At 43.9% G+C, this 26070-nt stretch overlaps 1 protein-coding gene across 1 annotated transcript in view; it reads right to left on the bottom strand.

The window, feature by feature from the left end:
• The window catches only part of PHLPP1 (PH domain and leucine rich repeat protein phosphatase 1), a 307243-nt gene that overhangs the window by 228959 nt on the left and 52214 nt on the right, over window positions 1–26070 (bottom strand). The window contains exons 2-3 of the mRNA XM_006892758.1: window positions 19505–19556; window positions 139–349 (exon numbers count right to left, since the gene is read on the bottom strand). Coding sequence (XP_006892820.1) covers window positions 139–349; window positions 19505–19556 — 263 coding nt within the window. The remainder of the gene's footprint in view (window positions 1–138; window positions 350–19504; window positions 19557–26070) is intronic.

The raw sequence follows: 26070 nt of genomic DNA, 5'->3' as shown, positions 1-26070 counted from the left end.
CCGGCTCCGCGCAGGCCCCGCCCCTCCCGCCGCGCCCGAGCCAGCCAGACGCGCGGGTCGGCCTCATTGAATATGAATCAGCGCGAGGGGGGCGGGGACTCCCCGCCGACCTCATGAATATGCATTAGACATGCTTACGGCATTCCAGGGAGGAGCGGGGAGAGCCCGGGCAGCCAGGGGGCGGAGCTTCAGGGTAAACAAATGAGACGCGTGCGTGCGGGGGCGGAGCCGGGCAGTTCTGGGACTGTCAGGGCCGACCTGGTCGCGGGGCGCCTGAGAGAGGGGGCGGGAGAACCGGGACGCGCGGTGCTCCTTGGGCGTTGTAGTTCTGTTCTTGGGACGGGTCGGCCTGAGGGGGCGTGGCGAACTACAAGTCCCAGCAATCTTAGGGATCCGCCGCTCCTGGCAGCTTGAGCTTGGACAGTGGCTATTGTGCCCTCTGCTGTTGAACTCAGCGGGGGGGGGGGGGGCACATTGATTGTGGGATTGCTTAACTTGTACTCTATTCTGCCCAACTCGGCTGTCCGGGTAACTTCTTTTCCCAGCTAATTGAAAATGAAGGCTTAGAGGGACGTCAAGCTGTCCAAAGGTCTTTGATCCTCACCTTTGTCCATCGTATGACCTGCAAATACAAACCTGCAGCACCACAAGATAGCTAACTGGCCACTAACGTGGACCAGCCTCACTTTTTCTAATTTTTTTTTTCCAAGTCAGGGAAGACAGTGCTGTAAAGTCTGATGTTGACAGTCCTTGAATGTGCTTAGTGGGAATCGTGCACACCGGACCCATATTCCCCACCCGAGAAGGAAAAGGACAAAGGGCTGAGCTCTCCTCTCCCTTGATCTTGACCTCTGCAGTAGCTCGATGGCAGCAAAGCGGTGGGACTAGAACAAACGTCGCTGGTAAAAGGAACAGACACTTTCTCTCCCTTCGCTCCACCAGGGTCCTTGTTTTCATTTTTCTTTTGACATTGAAGAGGAGGAACTCCTTTCTACTGCTACTTTGTTTCTCTCTAGTCTTCAAAACTATTTTCTTGTCAGCGAAAACAGCAGCGTGGGCTGGGCCAGGGCAGTTTAGTAAAAGGAATTCAGGAAATCTTTTCAACAGAATGACCATTTCCTCCGGATTGTTTTACAAATCTGGATTTTCATATGTGAGACTTCTAGCTGATTTTCAACTGCCTATTACACCGAATATTATCTTTTTAAAAGTGATTGTACTTGAAAAGAAGAAAGAGAAAGAATCAACTTGCTGTTGAAATAATATAAATTAATAAGGGCAAGAAACGCTGAATCAATCGACCTAGATTCATTGAAGAAGAATGAAGAAAAGTACGGGGGCAAAAATTAAATGTTTCTTTTGGTGATCTTTGAAACTTGTGGAAATTCATTTCTACTTTTTTCTTTTTTAGATCATACTCTTTTGCTTCATGAAACTAATTTTTTTTCCCCCACTTACATCCGATCAGCAGCAGGGAGTTTTATTTTAAAATTAGGGAGAATGCAAATCCCCCTGAAGACATAACAACATAGAAAGCGCTCTGTTGGCCTAGCTGATAGAAAGTAATGCTACCAAGCCAAAGGTGGATGATTTTAATCTGCAGCCCTCTGGCCTGGTTTTATTTGGTTTTGGTCAAATATTCTTCTAAGTGGTATAACACTGGTCTGTCCATTTGCTGTACAAAGGTAACTCGTGGTTGCTGTGATGCTAAAAACTGTGACACTGATGTGTCAAATGTGATAATGGTTATCCATGGGGGACAGTGTTTGGTGGAGCTTCCCAATTAAAACAGGCTTGGAAGCAGGAGTGGCATCCACTTCCAAAATAGCTAGCCTCCAGAAACTCAATGAACTTGGAGAAATGAAAGTTATACAAGTGTTCAGGCCTTTTGTTCATAGGGCCGCTATGAGTCATCTACAACTCGACAGCACTTAACAACAATGCATGTTATCAAGGGAGCTCTGGTGGCCTAGAGGCAAGCAGTGGTGCTGCCAACCCAAAGGCATGCAGTCTGAATCCATCAGCTGCTCTGAAGGAGAAAGATGAGCCTCTCCTCCCTTGTGATTTAATGTCTCTGAAAACCTGCTGGAGGGTCAGCAATTAATTGGTCTGCCTTAACAATCCATGACAATAACATACATATCATCAGGAGGGACCCAGTCCCTGGAGAAAGACATCATGCTTGGAAAGTAACAGGTCAGCAAAGCAGAGGAAGACCCCTAATGAAATGGATTGGAAAAGTGACTGCAACAATGGGTTTACACTTAGCAGAAGTGGTGAGGATGGCACAGGGTTCAAATCTGTTGAACAAAGGATATCTGTGAGTTGGAGCCAACTCGATGATACTTGGCAACAGCATGGTCATAGAAGGAAAATGTGCAGGGAAATAGGTAAGAATACTGAAGACTGATATCAACCACATTTGTTTACACCTTGCCTTGAGTAGCCCCTAACTCAAAAGTATTCTAGGAATGGAAAGAACATTATTTTAACTTTTACTTCTTACTAGGGAGCTCTCGTGGACTAGATGCAAGAAGCTGTGCTGCAATCCTGAAGGCACATGGTTCAAGGCCACCAGCTGCTCTGTGGGAGAAGGATAGGCAGTCTCCTCCTATGTGATTAATTAATTGCCTCTGAAAACCTGCCAGAGGATCAGCTATGGTACACAAAAACAATTCATATTGTTGTTGAGTCAGAAACAACTCATAGCTGACCCTCTGTTGGGTTTCTGAGGCTGTAAATCGAACGGGAGAGAGTGCCCATCTTCTCTCAGAGGTGCTGGTGGATTTGAATTGCCCGAGAAGTGTAATCTTTGGGTTAGCAGCACACCTGCCTGCTGCCTACAGCACCAGAGCTCCTGATTTTAGCCACCATTTCATAAGATTAAAAAAGAAAGCACGTATTAAATCACAGTACTAACACACAGAGTCTTTACATAATTTTCTATCCCTTAGTCTCTTAGATTTCCTATAAAACTCTTTCATTTATGCTATATTTATAAAAGGATTAGTAACTCCCACATCAGCTTTCTAAAGTCATGAATCTATAGCTAGCTAATAAAACAAGTTCAAGGCAGGTTTCTTCTAATCATAAATTCTGTTGCCACTGGTCTGATGGCCACTAGCATCTTCTCTGAGAAATCATGGTGCTGTATTGGTCCAGCCTTGGTTCCTGTTATCATTTAGCTTCACAGTCTCCATACCTCTGCTTTTATATCCCCTAGGAATTTTGTTTACTCTTTGAAGGTATTTACAGCCCAAACAGCTACTCCAAGGTGAGCTGGACAGCTTGAGTGTCTCTCAGAAAATGTTATATTCTGAGCCCTGGAGAGGGAAGTGATGGAGGAGCCATGATATACTCCAGCAGTGAAGACTTGAGAAAAAAGGATTCTTAAAATGAGGAAGGAGAGAAAAGGGAGTATTAAAATATCTGAGCATGAAGAAGAAAATACATTAGGTCCTCAAAGGTAGGGTGGGGGGAGTATTGAATTTATGGTAGAGCAAGAAATCTAGAATGCATTTGGCTTGATTTCTGGCATAGAATATGTAAACTGAATGATGCCTGATTCCTTTGTACCCACGGATTCATTCATTCATTCATTCATTCACTCACGCATTGCCACAGAGCCAGAACCAACTTCTAGTGGACCCTCCAGCAGGTTTTCAGAGAGTGTAAATCACACAGGAGTCATCTACTCATGGTTCTCTTACGGACTAATAGTGGATTCAAACAGCCTGACTTTGGGTTGGCAGCATAACCCCTTATCCATTAGGCCACCGTAGGTCTCTCCTTTGTACCCAAGATATTAAAAGTCAGAATGTGACACTTTCTTGTTTTGTACCTGAACTGCCAGTGAAGTTGTTAGCCTGGAAGGGAAGGGGAAAGAAGGCCTTTTCAAGGCCTTGAAAAGCAAAGATATCAGTTGCCCGAAGACCTAAGGTGTGCCTGACCGTATTTTCAGTTGCCGTCTGTGAATTTGGGAACTCCATCACAAAGCAGGAAGACACAGGAAGAATTGACGTGCTTGAACTATGGAGTTGGTGAAGAATACAGGCTAGAGCACCAGAAAATGGACAGACCTGCCCAGATTCCCCTCAGAAGCCAGATGACAAGATTTGTCTCACTTGATTTGGACACACTGGACGTGTTCCTTGAAGAAGGACGTCATGCCTGGTAAAGCAGGGGCTCAGTGAAAAAAGAAGACCCTCTCAAAACGAATTGCCCTGGTGGCTGTGGCAGGCATTCGAATTTCACGGCTGGATGACATTTCATGCTTTTCTAATAGGGTCACTGGGAGTCAGAAGTGACTCAACAGTGCCTGAAACAACACTGATCTGCCGGAACCTCCTCGTTGAAATCACAGAGATTGATAAGGGCAGTGAGCTTGTACCTAGAGTTTGCTCACACCATGGCAAATCATCCAGACCATCTGTGCCAACCCACGCGGTGCAACTTCTCTGAATAAGAAGAATTTCAGCAAAGGACAAGTGTTCTCCAGACGCCCATGGAATAACAGCTTTTCCTGGTGAGAAAAGTATGCCAATGCTCCAAAAACACGGAAGTCATGAATATCCCCTCCAACATGTGCCAGCCGCACCCTAATGCTGCCCTTCTGACAAGCCACCCTGTGCAAAGCATCCGATTTTAAGGAGCTAAAAGATCATCTTGCTGAGAAACAGCAGACAGAAAAGTTGCTAACCCCTCTGCCAACTTGTTAAAATATTTTCACAGCTAAGTTTAGAAAAAGAGAACATCACTTTCAATTTATTGCCACAGTTTACTTGATACTGTGTGATTTATAAGTGGCTTGCTGTATAATGTATCTGGGTTAATCCTGTTTTGTATCCTTAGATCTAAGATAAAAGTAAACCATCTCTGGAATGTTTCCCCCTCTCTCTCATATAAGCAGTTTGAATTTTAATGAGGACACAAATTGATAGCTGGACGTTTTGGTCTGAATTGTTAAGAGCTCAGCTGTGTCCAGAAATAAACTCGGAAAGATCCAATATACAATCTAATACGTTTAGTTAGTGCATTATGAACAAGGGATCTAATTATAGTTTCACATTTTTATATCCCTTGAGCTACTAGTGGTTTACATGCCTAAATTGCTTACTGTTTACTCGTTCTCTTTTACTACAAGGGACCCATTTAGCAAATTACTGCTTTGGTGTACAAAATGGGCCCCAGGTGGCCAAACCGAATTAATCTATTCTCTGTTCACTGGCCAGATGAGACCTTGAGTCCCTCTGAAAACTTGTGTTGTGCACTACCTGGCCACTAGCATCATTTTATTGTTGGGTGTCACCATCTTGGTTATTTGGTACCAGGCCATGAACCACCTTCACAGCTGATGCCACACTTGAACCCACTGTTACAGCTGGTATGTCAGCCCGTCACTACCATGTCCTTGTTGTGATAGTTGTTTTGGTAGTGATGGTTATTGTATGCCATCGAGTCAGAACCAGCTCATAGCTGACCCTCCAGTGGGTTTTCAGTGGCTGTAAATTGTGTGGGAGGAGATTGCCCATCCTTCTCTGGAGTAGCTCATGAATTTGAACTGCATGACTTGGTAGCTTTTCATATTTTAGTGCATTTTTTTAAATGGTTTCCACAGTTCTTTACCTCTTTCTGGTTCTTCACGTCCTGCCTCTCCCAATTAAACAAGTGTTCTCTAGATCATTATAATGATGATTTGCTGTTGTTGTTGTTGTTGTTATGTGCCGTCGAGTCGCCTGCGACTCACAGCGACCCTATGTACAACAGCCCTAAACTCCGCTCTGTCCTGTGCCAATCGCACTGTCTCTGACACTCCCATCCCAATTATCCCAGTCACTGAATCAATCCACCTCATAGAGGGCCTTCCTCTCCTGTGCTGTCCCTCCACCCTCCCAAGCATGATGTCCCTCTCTAAGGACTGGTCTCTTCTCACAACATGTCCAAAGTATGTTAGACGGAGCCTCGGAATCCTTGATTTAGACCAAGAAATAGAAGCCATGGAGTCCCCCTCTCATAACAATATAGGTGACCTGGGACAGTCATCCAACACAGATTTATTCAACTTGTATGTGCAGGAAGAGTTCGCCAGCAGTAAACCAGACAAGAACCCGTGCCCTAAGGCAGCTTTACAGAGGTAGCATCATTTTAAAAGACCCCAAAGCTTCAGTTATAATTATTCCCTTCTTTAGCATAGATGATTTCTTGCTTTGGAGAAATGGAATGAATCTAGGTATAAACCTACAACCTGTGAGTAGATTTCAACTCAAACCCTCTAGGACAGGGTACGGCTGCTCCTCCATACAGTTCTAGGGTTGTCATTCGTTACAGCATCAGACAGCAATACCATTTTCTCATGGAGTAGTTGGTGAGTTCGAACCACCAGCCCTTTAGTTAGCAACTGAGCACTTACCCACTGCCACCAAGGCTCTCAACCTAAACATACACATGATAGGTTGAACTTGCTGCCATGAAGTTGATTCCAGCTCATTAGAAACCTGCAGGACCGAGTAGAACAGCAAGGTTTCCAAGTCTGGAAATCTGTGTGGAAGCTGACTGAACCATCTTTCTCCCACAGAGAGAACAGCAGTGGGTTCCAGCCCCAACTTTTCAATGACTGGCTGAACTAGCCACTGCCCCACTGCGGCACCTTCAACTACATACGTTGTTGTTGTTGTTGTTTGTTGTTGTTGTTGTTGTTGTTGATTGCCGTCGAGTTGAGATCGACTCATAGTGACTCAATGAACAAAAGACCTAATGCCTTTCCACAGCTATCTTTGTTTCTCCACGTTCATAGAGATTCCAGAGGCATGTGGTTTAGGAAGTGGATGCCACTCCTGCTTCCCAACCTGATTTATATCTGGGAGCTCCAACAAACACTGTCCATGACAGGAAACCATTATGGTATTTGATATCCCCATGACACAAGGTTCAGCATCATAGCAAAGCCAGGTTACCTCATACAGTACATTGACAAAGAGTGATGTGCAGAATGAAAGAATGTTCCTCTAAGAATTAGGTGCTATCGGTTGGCTCCAACTTATAGTGACCGTATGCATATACCACAGGACTAAACCCTACCCAGCCTGCCCCATTCCCACTATCCCCACTGTGTGTGAACCATCATTGCAGCCGCTGTGCTAATTCATCTCATTGAAGGTCTTCCTCATTTTGTTGACCTGCTCCTTTACCACACATGATGTCCTTCTCCAGGGAGTATCCCCCTCCTGATAGCAGGCCCAAAACATATGAGATGAAATGTTGTCATCCTCGCCTCCAAGGGACATTCTGGCTACACTCCTTCCCCTCGAAGTATTCTTTCCCTTATAAATGATCTCATGCAATTGTTATGATAAATATGTAACATAGTGGACTGCTAATAATATTAATACATTACAAATGTATTCATGTTAAAAGTTAACTTTGGAAACACAGTTTTTTATTCTGCCTGCCCCAAGTTTCTATCTAGATTCTTATCTAACAAAAATTCTTACATCATTCCAAAGCACTTCCTGATTCTTCTGTGAGCAAAACCAGAAAAGTATTCTAGTAATTAATTATATCCTGAAATTCACTTGAAACTCATGACTGCTGAGTCAAAACCAACTCATACCTGACCCCCCAGCAGGTTTTCAGAGGCTGTAAGTCACACGAATGGAGATTAACCATCTTTGTCCCACTGATGGAGTCAAACCCCCCACATTTGGCTTAACAGTGCAAAGCCATCACCACCAGAGCATCCAATTCCTGCTAATCAAAAAGTCAGCAGTTGCCACTCACCATCTGCTCCCTGGGAGGAGGAGGAGGAGGGAGTCCGCCACCTTTCAGATGTGCAGCCTCAGAGACCCCAGGGAGGGTGAGCAGGAGGCAGGAGGTGCTCAGCAGCATTGGCTTGGTTTGTCGTCACTGGTGCTTGTTTTGTCTGTAGATTATAGAGGAGACTGCATCAGTGCCCAACACTCTTGTTCTTTCCTTCTCCCAATGGGCTGGGACCATAGTTAAGGCAGGGCTCCCTCCGAAGGCTGGAAACTAGCAATCCTTGGCATTCTTTTTCTTTCTATTTGTTCGTTTGTTTTAGCAAAACAAGTGAAAAAGGTTTACTAAGGCAATAAGACAGAGGCACAGCTAGTGTAAGGTGGGCTATGCAAGTGTTAAAGTGAAGAAGAAAAAAAAAGGGAAGGGGGAAAGGACACGTGGAAAGACAGAGATAGAAACAGACCTTAGAGCATGTGCCTGCCTCGGAAAAGGAAGAGAAGAGCCCTCGGTGTTCTTTGTCTTGTGGATGCCTCCCCTGAGTCTCTGCCCCTGTCATCACAGGGCCCACTTTCTCGGTGCCCAGACTCTGCTCTTCTTAAAAGAATGCTGGGTTAGGGATTAACCTCAAACACATAAAACCTCCTCTTAAATGACATCTGTAGAGACCTTATGTCTGAAGAAAGCCACATTCTGAGCCCCTGGGTGAACGTAAATTTAGGGGCACAGTTCAACCCAAGACACTAGGTATTTTGTGACAGATAGTGTGGGGAAGAAAGTAGGGGTGACTCAGGATAGAATGTTTGCCTGTAAGTCAGGAGATTGACCTTAAATTCTCAGCAGGGCATCTCATGTAGTCATCAACCATCTGTCATGGAGGTTCAATGGTTGCTGGGATACTGGATAAGTTTCAGTGTAGCTTCCAAATTAAGACAGACTAGAAAGAAAGATCTGGAAATCTACTTCTAAGACCAGTCAGCCCACCCCCGCACCCACCCCCATCCCCCTGCCCCCCTCCCCCGTGGGTCACAGGAATCTGACTGCACTGACCAGACCAGGGAGGGGGTTGGTACCAGGCAGGGCTGTTTACTGATCCTTTGTGGAACCCTCCTGAGCTACCTAAAGCAACTAACAAGTGTGACCACAGAGAGCTTTTTTCAGCAAACCTGGATGATTCAAGTGCTACTTAACCCTTTCAGCCACCAACATCCCCCAAAAATCAGCAACCAAACTAGGGCTCCTTCCGCTTTACTAACTAATTCAAATACTTCCTTAGTCATTCCTGCATGCCAGCCAGCCACTAGTCAGTTTGACATGAAGTGGTGGCTTGCATGTTGCTCTGATGCTGAAGACTATGCCACCAGGATCTCAAACACCAGTGGCTAGCTCATGGTAGACAGATTTCTGCAGAGCTTCCAGACTGAGACAGGCTAGGGCGAAAGATCTGGTGAGAACCTTCCAAAACTCAGCCACGAGATTGTCATGGTTCAGAACAGAACAGCTTCCAACCCATTTGCTTCAGACACATCATCAGGAGGGATCAGTTGTTGTGGGAGGACATCATGCTTGGTGAAGTAGAGGGTCAGTGGGGAAGCCTGATACCAGGGCCAGTGGAGAAGCCCCGTACAGAGATGGTTGGAATAAAAGCCACAGTGATGGACTTGAATTTGACAATGTAAGGAGGTCACTGTTGGTCAGAGCTGACTTGACAGCATTCATCCCTCTAGCTTAGGAAATTATTATGACGATGAGCAAAAAGAGATGCAATCATGGTCTTAAAAATGCTTTTAGTCCTAAGTACTACAAAACTATATTAAAGGACCTGTTACCGTATTTAAAAAAAAAAAAGGAAGGCACATTCTCAGCATAAAAGGTTTCTGTTGTTGTAACAACCAATCCCTGACTAACTCTCCAGCAGGTTTCCAGACAGTAAATGGCATGCGAGGAGACTGCCCATCTCTGTCTCACGGAGCAGCTGGTGGATTTGAACCTCCTGTCTGCAGGTTGCCAGCTCGGCTCCTTACCACTAAGCCAACAGAGCTGTGAAGCATAAAAGGTAGTGCCTTTAAACTGAGCAAAGTTAACTTCATGAAAAGTTCGTATGCTTTCCTGCCCCTCCTTGTCCCTCGAGTCACCAGAGATCAAGAAAAATGCTACCAAGATCAGTACCAGACCTCAGACTGGCTTTCTGAGGTTTACCGGAATCTGGAACTCGTGAGCTTGCAAAGTGTTTCTGTCTGTAGAACGCTAACCGTCTACCAGAGGGTTACGTTAGATACAGACTTGCGTCTTTTAAGATTTTAGCAATTTAGTATCTGTTATTGCCATCTGGAGCACTGGAAGGGTAGTCCAGAGGGGGCCTCATGTCTAGCCCACAGCCCAAGCTTCTCTGGCAGTTCAACTCCACAGGCTGCTCCCCGGGAGAAAGGTGGGAAGTCTCCTCCCATGTGATTCAGAGCCTCTGAAATCCAAGGGAGAGAGTCAGCTTTAACTAAGTTCTGACTTGACAGCAATGAGTTGAATCTACGTTGCCGTATCTATCAAAATCCAGCAAACCATGATCCCCTGCATCAGTGCAAGATAAGACATATGATCCTACTCACACTGCCATTAAAACGGAATGTTAGGAGCGTGAGGTAGAAGAGTCCTTCACCTGGACGCGTTCATAACAGTTCATGATGATGGCAACAGTCAGCAGAGAAGCACGTTCATTCCTCCCACCTAAAGGTGGCTCCACGTAATCCTGGGCAAGTTAATAATGCTCAGGACTGGAAGGGGAAAGGTCCTCATTCTAGCGCTGGCTTTATATAAAGAAGCTAAGTGTGAAGACCAGAGAATGACCAGAGTCTTCTTGGAGACTAGGATGGCAAAGCTTCGTCTCTCATATTCTGAGCATTTTGCTAAGAGAGGCTGTTCCTTGGAGAGGGACATTGTGCTTTGTAAGGAGGAGGGTCTGCGAAAGAGGAGACCTGCAATGAGATAGATTCAGTAGAAATTCTTCTAAATGGCAAAACTCAATTGTAAAAGGCTTTTTATTTCACATTTAATAGCATCGAAATAAATAGCAATGGGCTCAAGTGTATTATAGATGGTGAGAACAGCACAGGAGAGGACAGGACTCAGATAAGTCGGTTGTAGGATTGCTATGAATTGTACTCAACTCAATGGCACCTAACTGCAACAAAAAGTATGAAGGGGCCCCAGTGACCCTGTTAAGTGGGGCAGACGCCCCTGCTAACTGAAAGCCCAGCAGTTCAAGCCTCCCAGCTGCTCTGTGGGAGAAAGATGAGATCGTCTGTTTCCTTCAAGATTTATTACCTTGGAAACCCTTTGGGGAGGTTCTTCTCTGTCCTACAGGGTCGCTATGAGTCAGAGTTGGCTCGTAGGCAATGGGTTTAGCTAAGTATGACCTTGGAAAGACATCTGACCTCAAGAGGTCTTCTTGTCCTGATTTTCTAAATGGGAGGGTTGAGCTAACAGCATCTCTAAAGTCTCCACTGGCCCCAAGATTTCGGATTCCAACTAAAAGCAAAAGTGTCTCATTTTGAGTATTGGCAAATGTGTTTGTAAGTCACAGAGCAGAAACCTTCACATTTAGATGCTATTAAATGTGAAATAAAAAGCCTTTTATGACTGATTCTTGCCATTTAAAATAATTTCTAGTGCATTTAGAATAACACGAGGCTGGTGCTGACATTTAAGAAAACTGCTAGGTTTCCAGTCCTTTGAAAGATGAGTTTGTCATGAATAAGGACTAATCTGTGACAAGCGCCACGGCTTCAGATTCCCAAACTCCAAGGTCTTCATTAGCTTTCTTTTTTATGGTCCTGCCGCTGTGTGCCAGGGAGTCAGAACCCCTCTGAGCGACAGAGCAGATCTGCCCCATTGGGTTTCTTCCCCAGGTTGTCATCTTCCAGCCTGTCTGATAGCAGCCTCGTGCTCTAAACATGGTGCCACCAGGGCAAAGAGTGACACCAATCTCACCAACACAAAGATCCCACGGACTTCCAAAAGAACAAGCAGATAGGTCTTGGGAAAAGTGTAGCCAGGCTGTTCCTTGGGGCAAAGGTGATAAAGCGCCTTCTCTCATACTTTGGCCATGTTGTGGTCACTCCTGGGAGAGGGACATGATGCTTGGAAGGTGGAGGAGGGTCCAAGAAGAGAGGAAGACCCTCAATGAGATTGAGTGACACAGTGACTGCAGCAGTGGGGTCAAGTGTTAGAGATGACAATGATAACGCAGGTTCAGGTTGAGGGTCACTCTGAATTATACGTGACTCAACAGCACCTGTTGTTATATACCACCGAGTCTGAACTGACCCAAAGCTGACCCTCCAGAGAGTTTTCAGAGACAGTAATTGCATCGAAGGAGATTGCCCGTCCTTCTCCTGCCGAGGAGCTGACAGACTCAAACTGCATACTTTTAGGATTGCAGTGCAGATTCTTACCACTGGGCCAGCAGTGCTCCCCTGACAGCACCTAACAACAACGTCATCAACAACAACAAAAACATCGACACAGAAAAGCTAATGTCAGCAGTGGTGTGCATGTGTGCCCCAGGAGAGGGGGTAAGAATGTCTGTAGCAGCAGTGCTATGACATGATGTCATAGTGTAGGATACCAAAAACTGACATCAACCCGAAGGTCCTTCAGTGGTAGGATGGACCTGTGGCTTGTAACAGTAATATGTTGAAATACCAACAAAGCAACCAAAATTCCCAAGTTATTCCTCTGCCAGAACAGAGGTTAACATGCTGCTGTTGGTAGGTGTCATCAGGTCAACCACGATTTATGGCAACTCTATGGAAACCATGTCTGAGCTCTGCCCTGTCTTGAGCCAACCTCATGATCTCTGTCATGCTCAAGATCATTGGGTCATCACTATGTCAGTCTGTCTCACTGAAGGTCTTCCTCTCTCTTGCTGACTTCCTACCTTTGCCTGCATGCAGTTTGTCTCCAGGGACTGGTTGCTTCTGAAAATAAACCCAAAATAAATGAAATGAAGTTTCACTTCTTTGCCTGCAGGGAATACCCTGCTTGTATTTCCTGCAAGAAAGATATGTTTGTTCTTTTGGTAATCCATAGTTTATTCAATACTTTTTGCCAAGACCATAATGCAAAGGCATTGATTCTTTTTCTATAATCTTTATTGATTGTCCAACTTTCAGATGAAAATATCATGTCTTGAATCAGGCACACCTTAGTCTTTAAACTGACATCCTCGCTCTTCAGAACTTTGGAGAGATCTTGCCAACAACTTTTTCCCAATGCAACATGTCTTTTGATATTTTGTTTGCTGTTATCATGAGTGTTGATGTGGATTAAAGTAAAATGAAATAATTGACCATTTTGATCTCTTCTCTATGATACTATTGCATATTTTTCTGGTGGCGAGGAATTTTGTTTTCTCAGTGCTGAGATGTAACCCATATTGAAGGCTCTCTGTAGTCTTGGACTACCATTGACTACCATGGCCTGCCAAAGTTAACATGTACGAACCTTAAAACATGTTGAGTGACAGTCTCTACAGTGCTGAGTCCAGAAGAACTAGACGGGGCCTGGCTACCACTATCCATCACTCTGAAAGAGATTCCATTAGAAGATCAAGGATGGAGTGGGAGAAATATGTAGAATAAAACTCAAAATCATATAAATAGACCAGGTTTGCCAGTCAGCTAGAGCCTGCTGGGACCCTGAGATAGTAATCCACAGTCACCTTTCAAACCTGGAACTAAACTCACCCATGGCCCAACATTCAGCCACGCAATAAACAGGTCTCTAAGTGAACATCTCTTGTTCACTCGTTTTGGGGAGTAAGCACTCACTCCTTAGAATGATCAATGATGCTTGGAAGAATGGAGGGTCAGCAAAGAGGGGGAAATCCCTCAAGGAAGTAAAATGACACAATAGCTGCAACACTGGGCACCGCAGAAACTGTAAAGATGGTGCAGGATCACGCCCCCATGAGTGGAGCACCAAACGACAACCCCTAACAGTGCGGTGCTGGTGCGTCAGTGGTAAGGAATGATGCTGCCAACACAAAGGTGCATGGTTTGAATACACCATGGGAGAAAGCTGGGCAGTCTCCTCCTGTGCAGTTTACTGCCTCTGAAAGCCCATTAGAGGGTCAGGTATGGGCTGGTTCGGACTCAACAGCACATGGCAACCACCACAACAATGCTCCATAAAAAGAAATGTAATTTCTGTGTAGATGTACATCCCTGGGGGGCATGAGAATGTACGTCAATACTCTATAAAGGGTGAATTGGTGATTGGGAAGACACTCTCCTGGCCCTCCATGTTTTTCTATTGTTTTTGTATGGGGTGTGTGTGTGTGTGTGTGTGTGTGTGTGTGTGTGTGTGTGTAATAAGAGTAAGATTATAGCCAGCTTTACTGCTGTCCTTCTTTTCCTACCTCCCATCTTTCAACCACAAGTTAGCAACTATTGAATCCAGCAGTATCTACAGCCCTGTTTCGATGAAGCTTACGAGGGAGTGGAAATGAGGAAGAATTTGTCAAGTACTTCTAATATGCCAGGGCAGATTGAGCAAATAAAAATGTAGGACACCAGTTTCTACATTATTTGAATGTGCTTATATGGAGAAAGGGAGCTCTGGAGTATAGTCTGTAGAGGGTTGTGCTGCAAAGTGCAAGGTGCTGGCCCTCTGGCAGTTTAAACCCCCCAATGGCTCCACGGGAGAGCGACAGTTAATCTTCTGTCTTGTCATTTACAGCCTCCAAAAAACGGACCATAGTGTTGGCTTTGAGTCAGTCACAGAGTTGAATTTGAGTTTTGATATGGAGAAATGTATTCATCGTTGACCTGAAATGCAAGTTTAACTGAAGGTTGTATATTTTATCTGACAACCCTACTCCAGGATCCTGGAATTCTGATGGGACGGCAGTTTAAACATAAGGCTGCACACCAAAGGTCAGTGGTTCAAACCCACCAGAGAAAGGAGAAGTAGTCTGATTCCATAAGGATTTTCAGCCTTGGAAACCCCATGGGGCAGTGCTCCTGTGTCTTACAGAGTTGTTAACGAGTCAGAATAGACTCAATGGCAGTGACTTTGGGGGTTGATATGTTTTACCCCTTTTGTTTTAAACAGGACTCTGGTGGCCTAGTGGCAAGAAGCTGCACTGCAATCCCGGAGGCACACAGTTCAAAGCTACCAGCTGCTCCACAGGAGAAGTATGGACACTCTCCTCTCGAGAGAGTAACTGCCTCTGAAAACCCATCAGCAGGTCAGCTATGGGTCGGTTCCATCTCTACAGTACACAACAGCATCATACTTTGAGCCCTGGTGGTCTAGTGGTAAAACTCTGTGCTGCAATCTCAAAGACCTGCAGTTCAAATCCACCAGCTGCTCCATGGGAGAAGGATGGGCAATCTCCTCCCGTGCAATTACTGCCTCTGAAAACCCGCCGGAGGGTCAGCTATGGGCCACTTCCAACTTGATGGTACACAGCAGCACAACAATCATACTTTGAAGGAAGCTCTGGTGGTCTAGTGATTAAGGAGCTGTGCTGCCAATCCAAAGGCAGGTGGTTTGAATCCATCAGCTGCTCTGCAGGAGGAAGATGGACAGTCTCCTCCCATGTGATTTACAACATCTGAAAACAGCTGGACGGTCAGCTGAGTTGGTTCCAACTCCATGGCAATAAGGAAGCTGAGTTATCACACTTTTTTAATATATAGATTGTCTCTGTTTTCTAGTTTAATCCTTTTGATCCCTTTGAGAGCTAAATGTTCCATTTTGAAGAAGAGCTCAGAAATGTCTGGTAACTTGTCTAAGGTCTTATAATTCGAAAGGGGCAAAGCAAGGATGGAAACCTGGGTCTACTAAGACCAAAAGTGTTGTGTGCCTTCAAGTTGATTCCCCCAACTTCTGTAAAGTTAGAATATATGAACATCAGCATCATGCTTGGAAAGGAAATCTTCCCTAACAGATCAGAGATAGGTTCAAAGCTACAACATAGACACAGGAATGTGATTTGAGATGTGAAAAAAGACTTTCCTCACCATAAACTATCTCCAACAGTCCCGCTTGACTTCAAATGTCCACATTCAGATGTCGTACCTATGTTTTGAGGAGGACAGTGTGAGCCTCCCTCTTCTGCTACAATTAAAAAGGCTACAGGGGCAGGGCATGACATCAAAGAATCAATTTGAGATATATCATAAATCTAAAAGTGAGAGATAAAATAACAGAACTTCTGAAAGTGACCTCGGGGTTCGCAGAGGTCTCAAACAAGACATAAAAAGCTCTGACATAAAAGGAGGGGAAATGGGAAATCAGACTTCTCAAACATTATCTTCTGCTCATCAAAAGACATCATTAAGACTGAAAATGTATGCCACAGCCAGTGGAGAGACAAAGACTTTGTACTCGGCATGTATAAAGAGCTCTCATAAATCAATATGAAAAAGACAACCCTTTCAGAAATAGCGAGCAAAATGATTACACAGTTAAATAGGCATTTCTCACACACACACACACACACACAGAGAGAGAGAGAGAGAGAGAGAGAGAGAGAGAGAGAGAGAGAGAGAGAGGAACTGGAAAAGCCAGTGAGTGTATGAAGGCCGTCATCAGAAAAATGCAAATAGCAATACAAGGACGTGGACCCCAGCACACAGCTTAGAAAGCAGAAATGAAAACATAGTGAAACTAAGTGAGGGAAAGTGTATTCACAGCACCGCGTCCGTTGCCACTCTTGGGAGGTGTTTGATACCCACTAAGCCTGTGCTGACCAGTGATCTACAGTGTCCCCACTCGACTGCAGGCTCCAGCTACCACTGGACAAGGCTGATTTATAGTGCCCCCAAACATGTGCAGATCCCAAAACACAACAAGCAAACCAAAGTTTAGTTGGGTTTTTCAAAGGGTTGGAAACAACCCAAGTGCCCATCAACAAATGAATGGATAGAGAAGCTGTGGTATATTCACACAATGGAATACTACCCGCATTAAAAAAAACAAGGAACTCACGAATTAAACAAAATGGGTGATCCTGGAGGACATTATGTTGAGTGAAATATCTCAGTCACAAAAGGACAAAAATGGCATAGTGCCTCTGTTATAAAACAGGGCTGACATGGGGCTGGTAGTTGGCCGTGTCCACCCATCTCAAGAGTCTTCCTCTCACTTACTGACCTTTCCCAGTCTGATTTCTCTCTCCTCGAACTGTTTCCTCCTCAAAATGTGCCCAGAGTAAATGGAGGCCCTCAGGGGAGATCCACCCTGTCTTCTAGGGTTGACCCAATGTCAGTATTTAATAGTTGATTGAGGACAGATGCTTTCCATCATCAATGTGGAGACAGGGCCTCTGAAAAGAAACAATTGCTAAAAGTGAGGGGCATTGTCTGTGCAGAGCTGCGCTGTGATCCCAATGGCCACCCCTCTCTGGCAGTTCAAATTCACCAATGGCTATGGGGGAGGAAACCAGGGGATTTATGGCCTTGAGTATCCACTGCGGGATCAGCTAGGCATCGGTCCCAACTCCAAAGCAATGAGCGAGTGAGAGGAGATGGTAATATATCAGTTGGAGACCTTAAGATTTCCCAAGTTCTGTCAAAATTTCAGTCTCAAGACTAGAATGTACCTAATAAAAGCTGCAACCTCGCACCTTTGAGCAGTAGCTTCTGCTCCTAAAGAAAGATGCTTTCGCAAAAGAGTGGCTATCATTAGAAGGGAATGAAGGAATAAGAGTTTATCGACGTTGGGGAAAAGTGCCGTCACCAAGGAGGGGATGTGCTCCCAGTGTTATGGGAGAGTGTTCGTGGGTAAGGATCCGGAGCCACCCTCGAAGGGCGAGGCTGCGGTGAAGAAAACAGAGACTTCTTCAGGAGGGAGATGTGGCTGCCCGAGTCGTCCAGGGCGAGGCAGGCCAGGGAGTGAGACGGGAGTAAGGGAGCACTCCGAGCATACAGGAGGTTAACCCAACGTGCGATGCTCTCCTCTCGGCACCGCGATCTCATCTCAAACAGCCTTGCTTCTGAGGTTTCCATTTCTTCCCCTCTCCCTGAACATTTCATTGTGCTTTGGGTGAAAATTTACAGAGTACAAATTCAGTTCTCAGTTAACAATTTTTGCATACGGGTTATGATTTTCACAGTGTGTCAGCATTCTTGTTCTTTGCATCTGTTTGTTCTGACTGTCCCGCCTGTCCCCACTCTCTCATGGACCATTTGATGGTGTAGAATTGATTGGGCAGGGGAACCCACTCACTGGTGATATGGTAAAATATGGTGTATTTTAGGAACCAACATTGTGTTGGGCTGAAAGGTGAATTGTGCAAATTGCTCTTGTAAAAATGGTCACCAAGATATCCTAGGGGTTTCCATCATCCACGTGGAGACAGGGCCTCTGAAAAGAAAGAATTGCTGAAAGTAGGGGGCACTGGCAGTCTCAACCAGTTCAGTCAGGTCTAGTCTTCTTTTTTTTTAGATGGTTGTGTTTTTTTTCTTTATTTTCCTCCATTCTCCCGAGGACTTCCTGCTGTATCCATGGTCTAAGAGGGGTAGTAGGAACTGGACACCATGTAATTCTTCTCAGGCCATGGCTCTTCTAGACTATTAGGCTTAACTGCAAGTTTTTGGCTGTTGGGTGACCAAGAACACCAATTAAAAATTTAGGAAAGCTCTTTTTGTCTGTAGCCAAAATCAAGTTCAGTTCCTTTGTGGTTTCTCATCTTGTCCTGGATTCCAAGATTTTTCCATGCTGAGTGGCCAAGTGCACCAATTTAAAAGGAAAAGAAAAATCAAGAGCTTGTCTTGCTTGTAGCCAAAATAAAACTGTCCCATGTGGCTTCTCACCTAGCTAAAACCCTTCTAAGGCCCTTCAATGTACCTTTCTGCATGGTAGGAAGATTCTATATTTTCTTTTTCATTTGCTCTGACATACGTCTCTTGCTTATTCCATGTCTGTCTCAAAGGATGAGGAGATCCAGGTCATCCTCGTACAAAGGTGAGCACATTGGCCGGGTACCCCAGACTGTTAAGAAGAATGTGCCATCTGTATCTGAAAGCAGGCAGCGTGAGAAAGCCACAGTCCCTTGTCCACGTGTAACTCGACCCAGAGAGGTGGTGTTATTATTAGATACTGTTTCGATTAGATACACTTTCGATTTAGAAAGGGATTATCCTCATGTCAAACCTGGCCAGAAGCCCTGGTCATACAGTGGCTCAAGCACTTGGATGCTAACTAAAAGTTCACTAGTTCAAACCTATCATTCACTCCTTGGGAGCAAAAACGGGGCAGATTGCTTCTGTCAAGATACAGAGCCTTGGAAACCCTAAAGGACGTCATACGAGGTCCTTTTATGTCACTACGAATCAGGATCAGCTCAACAGCAGTGGGGCTTTACACCTAGAGAAAGACCAAGGAGAACTAGAAAAGCACAAATACTGGGCTGAAGTGATTGAAGCCAATTCAGGTATAGAGTAATGTGAGATTTCCGTTAAATGCTAAAACGGAGAATTTTTGAGGAAAAAGCAAAGTCTAAAGAAAGGAAATGGAATAATATTCTTTTCACCCCTATTTCTGAAGGGATCCCACTAACAGTAGTGTGTGTGTGTGTGTGTGTGTGTGTGTGTGTGTGTGTGTGTGTGTACACACAGAGAAAGGAGAAAGAAGGAGGGCAATAACATTTTGGAAGCTGAAAGCCTGATAAAGGAATGATAACCAAGTTAGCAGAGCTGAGGAGACTGATTTCTAAGCCAGCAGTGGCAGATACGGAGATGTAACCTACTTTGCAGCGCCGAACCTCTTAAAGATGCAGACACTGGCGGCCACGGGCTCTGCTGGAAGTGGGAGGAGAGAGGGGGCTAAAAAGAGGAGCCTGCAAATCTATTTAGAAAGTAATTACACCACTGATCCCCGTCGCCCTGCACCATCTGGAAAACTGATTACCCTTGAGAGTTTATTTGCTGGACAAGTAGATAAAATGGAGAACTCGGGGATGAGAGACTGGAAGCACAAGAGAAGTTGCTCACATATGGTGCTGAGAACACACTGATGTCACATTTTATGTATCCCCACCCTCTTCACCAGTAAGACCCCACACCCAAGGCCCCAGTCCACATACACAGGCTTAGCTCCAAAGAAGACACGTGGCTGAAAAGGTGAGAGACCTCGAAGCCCAGCTCTTGTTCTGCTGACCAGTCAGTCACACGCCTGGGTCCTGATTCGCACCTTTCCTCAGTTATAGGAGGAAGATTCAGACATAGAAGCCAAGTCACAGGGAAGGTGCCATTCCCTTATCCTCCCCCAAGCATGATAGGGACTTAACAGTGGCCCTGATTGGCTGCTGGCAGCCATATACAACTTTTGTGAAAGATCTTACTCTGAGACACCCTGTGAGCCTTTCCAAGATTCTAAAAAATGACCCACCCAGCCAGGTTACATTGCCGTAAAGCCACAGTTGAGAAACTGTGTATACCTAGATTCACCCTAACACAAGTATACAGACAAGAATCCTGTCTGAGGAAATGAAAATAGGCTGTAAAATGCAAATTGGAGGAAATTTGTTTAAAAACCCCCAAACCAAAACTCCTTAGGGTCTTCAGAGCAGGGAAAACATGACCAGCACGTGAAATGAGAACAGGGAGATATGAAAAAGAAACAGAACTAGACAAGATTTTTGAAAACTAAAATAGAGATAGGAAATGTGGAATAAAGATCACATTAATCTCTAAGATAGTAGATTTAAAAAAAAAACAAACGAAACCATTTTTAAATGAGAGGAAAGCAGGGAGGGGGGAATCAGAGATCAGAAATCCAATTACCAGGAAACAAAAAAAACCCCATAAAAGGTGGTTTTCTAGAGGTGCCAAAGATACCCATCAAGCACTAAGGCCAATATTTTGCTGTCGTGTGCCAGGGTGCCAGAACTAAATGAATGATAGCTGACCCTCCAGCAGGTTTTGAGAGGCACTTAATAACACAAGAAGAGATTGTCCATCCTTCTCCCACAGAGCAGCCGGTGGATTTGAAACACAAGCCTTTGGGATTGCAGTGCAATTTCTTTCCACGAGACCACTAGAGTTTAGGATTAAAAGAATGCAGACACACCTGGTTTTGCTGCAGTTCACAGATACTGTATGTTGTACAGTCTTGCCTCAAGCAGATCCATTGGCACCATTCTTCCAACCATGTGTTTATTTTGTGTCTCTGTCTCATTTGTATAATCATCACAATATTCTGAACATTGTCATAATATAATGATAGTGCACCCTAATACACTCCTATTATTTTAATGTAAACATAACTTTTCTGTGGCCTGGGAAATTAAAAATATATGTATGACCTGCTTATTGCAATAGTATAGAACTCAGCAGACAGCATTTCTGAAGTGTATCTACTACTTATCAAAGCAAATCATCTTGGGATTTCAGAACATTAAGGATGAAGAGAAAAAGTTCTAGAGCTTCTGTGGAGTGATAAACGAGCTACAGGATGTTCAGTCTGCACAATCAGAGTTGCTTCCAACAGCTCAATAGCAAGAGAGTGGTAAATAAAATGCTTTCATGATCCTAAAGGGAAGTAAGTGGCTTCGAATCCTACACATGGCCCAAGCCACCGAGAGGAGTTAGGGTAGAATGAAGATCTGCAGGGCCCATGACGGTCTCATGCTCTCTTTCTCAGAAAGTTACTGGAAAATATGCTCCTGAGAAAGGAAATTTATGCCAAGAAGCAGAAAGTGAGCAGATCCAGGAGTGGAGATTCCAGGGGCGGAGAGGGAGAGTGCCGCCTGTCGGTGGTGATGGGACTTGCAAGATGGGTGCACTTCTCGCCCAGCACAGGTCAGAAGAATTCCTGGGGAGATGTTTCTAAAGATAATATTGATAAAATAAGGACAAATGTTGTATAAGCCACGATTGTGATAATAGGAGGATAAATGAGTTTATACCTATATCTATATCTATATCTATCTCTATCTATATCTATATCTATATCTCTAATCTCCATCTATCTCTATCTCTATATCATCTGTCTATATCATCTATATCTATATATCTATCTAATCCTCTATATCTATATCATCTATATCTATGTCTATGTCTATATCTAATCATCTTTATCTATATATCTATCTAATCCTCTATATCTAATCCTCTATATCTATATCATCTATATCCGTGTCTATGTCTATATATCTAATCATCTATATCTATATATATCTATATATATCTATATCTATCTAATCATCTATATCTAATCCTCTATATCTAATCCTCCATATCTAATCATCTATATCTATATCATCTATATCTCTAGCTATGTCTATATCTATATCTAATAATCTATAGCTATATCTATCTATATATAAAATGTTTAAAAGGGGAAAGGAAGAAGGAGGGACAGAAAGGGAGAAAGGAGGTAAAAAAATTACTGGGATATTTGGTGCTTCCTCAAAAAGCTGAACATAGAAATTCCATATGACCTAGCTATTTCATTGAATGGACTATACCCCAAGAAAATGAGAACTAAGGCTCAAATGGAAACTTTCACACCAATGTTCATAGCAGCATTATTCATCATTGGAAAAACATGGAAATAGCCCAGATGTCCAACCACAAACGAATGGATTAAGAAGTTGTGGTACATTCAGACAATGGAATACTACGCAGCATACAGGAGCAATAATTTTGTAAATTGCTATCTAACTTGAGAGGGACTGGAGAATATTATGCTGAGTGAACTAACTCTGTCCCACAAGGACAAATACTGCATAAAACCATTATTGTAGAACAAATATGAGGATCCAAAGTAGGGGAGGGGGGAGGGTGTTAATCATAGGGTTGCACAATTCAATGGGTGGTGGAGTGAAGGAAATGGGAAAGGTCCTTTGTTAAAAACAATGTATTCAAACTTTGTAAATAAATCAGAGTAAAATTTAAAAAAAATTTTAAAATTACTAGGAGAACAGAGGTTGGTGGGTGGATGGGGTAAAGGTTTGGGAAATGATCAATGGGGACTTGAAAAGACATGATAGTAGACATGGAGCGATGGTACTTATATGTAATATGCATAAAAAATGTATATGAACTATTGTAAAAAAACACAAAGTACGTGTACAAAATGTAATGTATATGAATCATTATATGCAAACTAATTTAAAAATTCTTTAACAATTTATAAAATGCCTGATGTGTTTGAACATAGGAAGAACACACTGCTCGTTCAATGAAGGTTTTAAGGCTTCATTCACATTAACGACATACAACCAAGCAAAGGAAAACTAAGACAATTATTTATTTTAGGGAAAAGAGAAGAAAGGAAAAGTAATTGAAAGCACTCTATTACCCAGAATATGGATGGAGTTGCATTGTCAAAATAATAGTGAAGATTGAAAATAAGAGTGTGTTGCACAGTTGTTAGAGCGTTTGGTTGTTGACCAAAAGGTCAGCAGTTCCAGTCCACCAGCTGCTGCAAGGAAGAAAGATAACGCAGTCTACTTCCATAAAAATTGGGTCTTGGAAACGCTACAGAGACAGTCCTGCTCCACCCTATAGGTTCTAGATGAACTAAAATCAACTTACTAGAAGAGAGTTTGGCTTGAGTTGGTTGAGGCAGGTGAGCACGAGTGTGTCAAGGTAGATAATACGACATGTTGTAAGGAGAGACATGTCTTTGGAGAGGGACATCATGCTGGTTAGAGTAGAAGGACAGCACAGGAGGGGAAGACCCTCTATGAGGTGGATTGATTCAGTGACTGGGGTACTCGGGATGGGTGTGTCAGAGGCAATGAGATTGGCACAGGATAGAGCAGGGTTTAGGGCTGTTGTACATAGGGTCGCTATGAGTGGCAAACGACTCGATGGCACATAATAACAACAACAACAACAGGAAAAATGAGATGATGTGGAGACAGGTTATTTTACAATGTGGAGGAAACAACAAAAGAAATGGGCTTGAAAGTATTTACTCCAGTTGTTGAGTACTGTCGAGTCATAATCAATATCTAAGTCCAGCAGGTTTCACAATAGGAGAGCACATGGGAGAAGATTGCCCGTCTCTCATGGAGCAGATGGTGGATTCAAACTGCATACCTTTGGGCAGGGCAATTCCTTAGCACTAACTTGGGAATCACCATGTATTAAGTAGAATATGTTGGCTTATTAAACAATGTAGTATATAACATTAATAAAACTTTTTTTAAAAAACTGAGAGGAATATATATATATTTAAGAAAGAAGAGGAAGAAGTCACTCTTGAAATAAAGTTTTGGTTGAAATAGAAACAAGATGTTCTTAGTAATCAGAAATAAGAGACTCATAAGGCAAAACTTTAACTTGTTGTTGTGATGTTGTTAAGTGCCGTCCAGTTGTAGACGACTCATAGCGACCCTATGAATGAAAGTCCTCAACACTTGTGTGATTTTCATCCTTTCTCCAGGTTCATAGGATTTCTGGAGGCAAGCTATTTATGGAAGTGGATGCCACTCCTGCTTCCAAGCTTGTTCTAATCAGGGAGTGCCACCAACACTGTCAAACTTTAACTAGAGATTCTATAATTATTAAAAGCAAGTCTTGGAAACTGTTGAGTTTACAGGGAAAATGGCACTAAGAAAGAAGGGGACTTGGAAGCAAACATTCATATCCCCCATGTAGACTATCAGGGAGAAATTGTTATCATTAAGAGCAAAGAAGAAAATCTGGAAGAATGGGAGTTTCTATAGGAAGAGGGTGGAGGAAGTGATCAAGGTCAAGTGCTGGGGGCTTGTCAAAGAGGCCCAGACCATTAGAGAATAAATAATGAAACAATTCTAAATGGGGTATTCTAATCGAAGGATTAAATTCATACCCTTTAATGAGCCTTAAATTCACACAATCTCTGCCAAGAAAAAGAAAGAAGGAGAAAGAAAAGAGTTGGAGCTTTGGACCGGTCTTGTATTTTTCCAGGACACTGCACAATGAATATGACCCTGTTTTCAGCAAATACACAGTTGCCTTTCATGGTTCAGTAGCACAAGCCCTGCATTAATAAGAAAGTGAATCTCAGGGCATATTGTCGTTACCGGGCCCATACAAAGTGCTGTCCCTGTTTTTTGTTGCTTTGGTTTTTTTTGTCCACACAAGGGACAGCATTGTCTGTGTCAAAGATGAGGGTTAGAACTCAAGTTCATGGCTTGGCTGGGATCTTCCTTTTGGCTGCACTTCCCCGGGAATCAGCTGCCTGTCATAGGCTGTGGCACTATTGCCACCAAAACAAGAGGGACCAAGAAAAACAAACAAAACGAAGCTGTTTGCCTTGCTGGCATGTCTCCGGCGACCTTCAAAATACCAAATGTTCCATTAAATCTCATCCACACATGAAAGCAAACTGGGTGAAAGATTTCATTATTCCATTTTGCTGAGTCGGAGTCAGGACGCTGGTCCAGAACTAAAGCATAATTGGTAGCAAATGTTCCCAAATCTCTCCACAAACGCCCACCTCGTTTTCTCTTTCTAGTGCGGACGGCTCTCGACACACTTCACCCTCCACACAGAGGCAAGATGAGCACAAAACAAAACGTGGTCATTTTCAAAATACACTTAACTGTTGTATTTGCTCACGTAAGTTATCGCTGCCTTCAAAACGGACCTTTCCATCTCAGGAAGCATCACAAGTACATCAGAAGTACTGCTTGGAAGAGCGGTGTTCATCTGGAACTCACAAAGCTCATACCCCTTCATTAACAACACCCCAGGAGCCAGATTAGCAGTTTGTTTGGCTGGTCTGTTTCTCCATTTATTTCCCTCTAAGTGTCACCCAAATGCATAGCCTTCCTGGTGTGAGCCCCCAGGGTCAGAGAAGCTGGAGCACAGTGCCTCACAGGACACTCCTACCAGATGCCTTCTCCCAAACACGTCACAGGAGCTGAGGAAGCAGGAATGTCGTTCTGACACGGGCGTGGGGAACGTGGTCCTAAAATGAAAATGAGGGTTCCTCTCTACGGGGCATGTGTCCATGTGTGACACAGTCTTACACTTCTTTCCCTCCTCAAAATGTTTCACACACACACACAAAAGGTCCAGTAATGACATTAGTTTAAGTGTTACACACATCTAAACAGTGTCTTTGTCAGTAACAGGGCCACTTTGGAAATAGAAGACAGGAGAGATGTTTCTAGAAGGTAGCCAAGTTCCTCCCTGGCACCCACAGCAATGCTCCAGGGATGGACTCAGATGAGGACTGTGTAGGGTGATATTTTCAGCGGCTGGATTTGCTTTCTGGGGTGTGTGTGTGTGTGTGTGTGTGTGTGTGTGTGTGTTAGGGTTGGGGAGGTCCTGTTAGCAGTGTGTGTGTGTGTTAGGGTTGGGGAGGTCCTGT

This window comes from Elephantulus edwardii, unplaced genomic scaffold (genome assembly GCF_000299155.1).
Source record: "Elephantulus edwardii isolate Elephantulus edwardi_28Jun2011 unplaced genomic scaffold, EleEdw1.0 scaffold00118, whole genome shotgun sequence".
Lineage (NCBI taxonomy): Eukaryota > Metazoa > Chordata > Mammalia > Macroscelidea > Macroscelididae > Elephantulus > Elephantulus edwardii.
Note: the sequence above shows the minus strand (reverse complement) of the source record. Positions and strands in the feature narration are given on the sequence as shown.